We start from the raw sequence: 4,346 nt of genomic DNA, 5'->3' as shown, positions 1-4,346 counted from the left end.
CAGGTGCTAGAGTTAGCCCAGTTGAAGGCTTTTCAGCAACCTTGAGTTAGCTGACCTGTTTTGCTGAGCTACTCTTTTTCATTAAAATAAAATAGTAAACTAAAGCAAGAGCATTTGGCACATAATGGCGTGTAAATCTTTCCATTTTAAATCGACAATCTCACCAATATTACTAATAGGGGTACCGGATTTCACAGAAGGGTACGAAATGCAGAAGATTTTTTATTTTGTCCTATATGCATTCTGGTACCCTCACGTGGAATCTGGTACCCCATCAGCAACATCGAATCTCACTAAACCACTTCTTAGCGTAAAAGAAACAGAAGACTTTACTGCTGAAGGACAGTTGGACCAACCAGAATCACTTAATACTTATTATACCAGCAGCACTTCATGAGTGTGTGAGAGAAAGACAAAACCCAAATCACTAATTTTAACACCTAACAGATAATCTTAATTTACTAATCCCCATTACTGATTCTCTAAAATTGGAATCCAACAATGATTATTAAAGGGAAATGAAAAAACCCTTTTTCTAACATTTTCCATGGATTCTTCTTTTTCTTCTTCAGCTGCTCTTTTCATCCTCTATCTGCTCACACATTTTATCTCTTCTTCCATTGCAGATCTCCACAAAACCAATAACTTATTCAGTTCATCACAATTGGAAAATGATAAGAATCCCCAAATCACAACTTATTTCCAAGTAACAAAACCCATTAAACCACCCCCAAATGCAAAAATTCCATGTGCTTCTCTTCTTGTTCTACAGCATGATTTTGGATACACATATGGGAAATCACCAGTGCTTGCCAATTACAAACCCCCATCAAATTGCCCATCATCACAAAAGGGTTTCTCAAAAATCGTTCTAGAATGGAAATCGACAGCTAGAGGAAGACAATTTGATAGAATCTTTGGAATTTGGTTAAGTGGTGTTGAGATTTTCAGAAGTTGTACTGCTGAACCAAGAGCATCTGGGATTATATGGACTGTCCAGAAAGATATCACAAGGTATACTTCACTTCTTGTAAAGCGACAGACTCTAGCTGTTTATCTTGGTAATCTTGTTGATTCTACTTATACTGGGATTTACCATGTCAATTTGACATTTCATTTTTATCCACTTGATCATAAATTATCAAATGTTGAAAACCCAGCTGATTTGATCATACCCATTTCAAGAAACCTTCCTTTGAATGATGGGTTATGGTTTTTGGTTCAGAATTCCACTGATATTCAGTCTAAAAGGTTTGCAGTACCTCGGAATTCTTATAGGGCAGTGCTTGAAGTGTATGTGTCATTTCATTCTGATGATGAGTTTTGGTATGGGAATCCTCCGAATGAGTATATAAAGGCGTATAATCTTACGAATACGCCTGGGAATGGACCTTTCAGAGAGGTTGTTGTTAGATTAAATGGTGAGGATGCTGGTGCAGTTTGGCCGTTTACAGTGGTTTTCACTGGTGGGATTAATCCTCTGCTATGGAGACCCATTACTGCCATTGGGTCATTTGATCTCCCTTCTTATGATATCGAAATTACGCCTTTTTTAGGGAAGATTTTGGATGGGAAACAACATGAGTTTGGGTTTGGTGTTACGAATGCTTTGAATGAATGGTACATTGATGCAAATTTGCATATTTGGTTGGATCGTAAGAGTGGCGCAACTACAGGAGAGTTGATTAGAAATGAAAATCCACCTTCTAAAATCACTTTGGTTTCGAAGAAAAAGGGTTCTTATGTTACCAGCGCAGTCAGGTCGATTTCATCGTCAGGTTGGGTTAAATCTTCTCATGGGAATATCACTACTAACTCATTTCAGGAATTCAGTTTCACTAACGCAATGACATTGGGCGGAAGTTCACAAATTGTGAATCAGACAACAGATGCAAGTAGCCGTGTTTATGCCATAACTCCATCTTCATCTTCTTATATATACACAAATGAAAGATATCAAAATTTTCCGATATATTTCCGTACTGAAGAGGTCCCTCTAGGCCATGGGAACTACACTTCGCTTTCGTACGTCTCCTTGGGATTTAACGAGAAACGTTTAGGGGGTTCAAGTTCGTCTCCTTGGGTGTCCAGCGTTCTAAACAACTCACAACAAGCACAGGGTGCGATGAATGTTAGTGGGCACTTGGTGACAAGTGGATTGGGAAGTACTCAACAAGTATACCACCTTGATGGTCCTGATGAATGTTACTTTTGGAACGTGAGTAGTTCAAACTACACTATTCTTTACAATGTAACAGGTGACCCATGCCAGCAGAAAGGACAGTACGACTCAGGCTTTAGAAATGAAAAAATTATTCGTTTCACTCTTGGAGAGCATCTACCTGGATGATTACACTGTGGGAAGTCGCTCTGAAGAGAGGGGGGGGATCGGTGTTTCTACGCTACGGTTTTGTGCACTATGCATGTAAGTCTTTGATGATCATGTTTCAAATACCTAACTTCAGTGACACATTAATAACTGGTCCTTGTTATCTTGCTCTCGAATGTTCTGCATTTTGCTGTTCAGCTGGCCTGTAATGAATGTTCCTAGATGTATATCTCAATACTATGTTCAGGTCTAACAGTTTCAACCTTAATAGTTATCTATGTGTGTAAAGTGTTCATTAGCGTTTTTCTCTTCTCTGCTGCTCATAAAAGAAAAGTGCTGCTTAATAATTTGTCTTTCCTGATTAGGTTAATCAAACATATATGCCTCATCAAACCTTCAGGCCAATTACAGAAAATTGATGGTACCCTGAACACAACTTAGTTCTAAATAACCTAACCGATTGAATCGCCTGTTAGTCAACGTGATTTTGGCAATGCATTTGGTGAATCGCCTGTTCTTGCTGAACACACACCCGCTTCAGCTTATCCATTATTGTTCTGCATAGATGTTACATTATTGGTATATAGTTAGATGGTTTGGTATCCTTAGAACTTGTATAGCTGAAACAAGAGACTGTTATCCCTGTGCGCAACTGTGATGAAACCTAAGAGTTTAAGATTAGAGATATGGAGAATGGTCTTATGTTATGACAAAGTTAGTTACTGTTAGTTTAACTCCTTTGTGATTGGAGTCTAAAAACTAAAAGAGGTATGTTCTTGTAGAGACATAAAAGTTACTTCCTGGAGTTCTGAAAAACAAATGCGGCATTATAGTCAGCTGAAGCAGATTATGTGTTGTTAGCGTAGGGGTGAAGTGATAGACGAGCATACCATAGGTTTGTAGTTTGTACAGAACTCCTGAGACGCTTTTTAGATAGTGAAGCAAAACTGCTGGTTACTAAAATTCAACTTCTTATCGAATTGCTTGCTTACAAATTAAGAACATGACATTGGTCTAGTATACTTGCCTATAAACAGACATTGTGCTTCTCATTTGTAATTCAGTGAATAGCTTAATGCACAGGGGCTACCAGAGTCTTGCTTGTGCCCTGCTGGTACATCTTTGTAACCATATCAGAGTCTGTTTGCCTGTTTTTTTGCATTCTCAACAATCAAAAAGTGCAGCAGCAGTGTGGTTAAGAAGACTAATATAGTCTGGTACACACCATCTCAACAATTGCTTCCACATCACTACATTCAAAGTAGTCGAGCTCAAAATTTGTCAGACTTGGATGACAAAAGGCTGATAAAATCAACAGCTTTCCAAAGTAACTCAGGTGGATTATACAGCTTTTGTCAGACTTGCATGCTGTGTTTTTAAAAAAAGAAAAAAAAAAAAGGGGCAATCCGAGAATTGAACTCGGGACCTCTCGCACCCTAAGCGAGAATCATACCACTAGACCAATTGCCCTTTGGTGTGAGGTTATCTCAAATATTTATAAACTTACTTCCAGCACGACTGATTTCAAAGCAGGTCGTGGCATAAATACAAAATTTTCTACCCGGTAACAATTCAAAGTGATACCAACACCAATAACACGCCCGATGGTTTAAAAATGAAGGGTTCTGCACTGGAGTGTGTAATAATACTAATCTGATATTAAAAAAAAAAATGAAAAGGAAAAAGAGGAAATGATACTTTACTTGCCGAATTGGGATATACCCAAGCTAATTGGGATAGTGAAAGATAAAATAGGGTCACTTGAAAGTAAAATTCAGAACTCCTTATCCATATATTTTTATTAATGCCTAATTTATCCTAGATTAATTAGCACTAATCTATTAAATTAATAATGTTAGATTAAATTTGTTAAGTAAACATTGTGATTATTGTTTGTGTTAGATTTAATTTATGAATCTTGTTATGAAAAAATTGGAATATTTTTGGTTTTTGAGATTTTATTAACGAAAATGAATTACTCTAGTAAAACACTTCTCAAGATGGAACTGAATAGGGT

The 4,346-nt window shown here is 37.3% G+C and overlaps 1 protein-coding gene and 1 non-coding gene across 2 annotated transcripts; one reads left to right on the top strand and one right to left on the bottom strand.

Annotated features, from left to right (window-relative positions):
- The first annotated feature begins 405 nt into the window (after positions 1 to 405).
- LOC113344404 (peptide-N4-(N-acetyl-beta-glucosaminyl)asparagine amidase A-like) lies at positions 406 to 2,640 on the top strand. The gene has a single exon (XM_026588383.1). It carries the CDS (start codon positions 548 to 550, stop codon positions 2,348 to 2,350), a length of 1,803 nt encoding a protein of 600 aa, XP_026444168.1. The 5' UTR covers positions 406 to 547; the 3' UTR covers positions 2,351 to 2,640.
- A 1,087-nt stretch (positions 2,641 to 3,727) lies between these two features.
- TRNAP-AGG lies at positions 3,728 to 3,799 on the bottom strand. The gene has a single exon. It is a non-coding gene; the product is annotated as a tRNA-Pro (tRNA).
- Positions 3,800 to 4,346: the final 547 nt, after the last annotated feature.

Source organism: Papaver somniferum, unplaced genomic scaffold (assembly GCF_003573695.1).
Source record: "Papaver somniferum cultivar HN1 unplaced genomic scaffold, ASM357369v1 unplaced-scaffold_76, whole genome shotgun sequence".
Classification (NCBI taxonomy): domain Eukaryota; kingdom Viridiplantae; phylum Streptophyta; class Magnoliopsida; order Ranunculales; family Papaveraceae; genus Papaver; species Papaver somniferum.
This window is presented reverse-complemented; position numbering and strand designations above follow the sequence as displayed.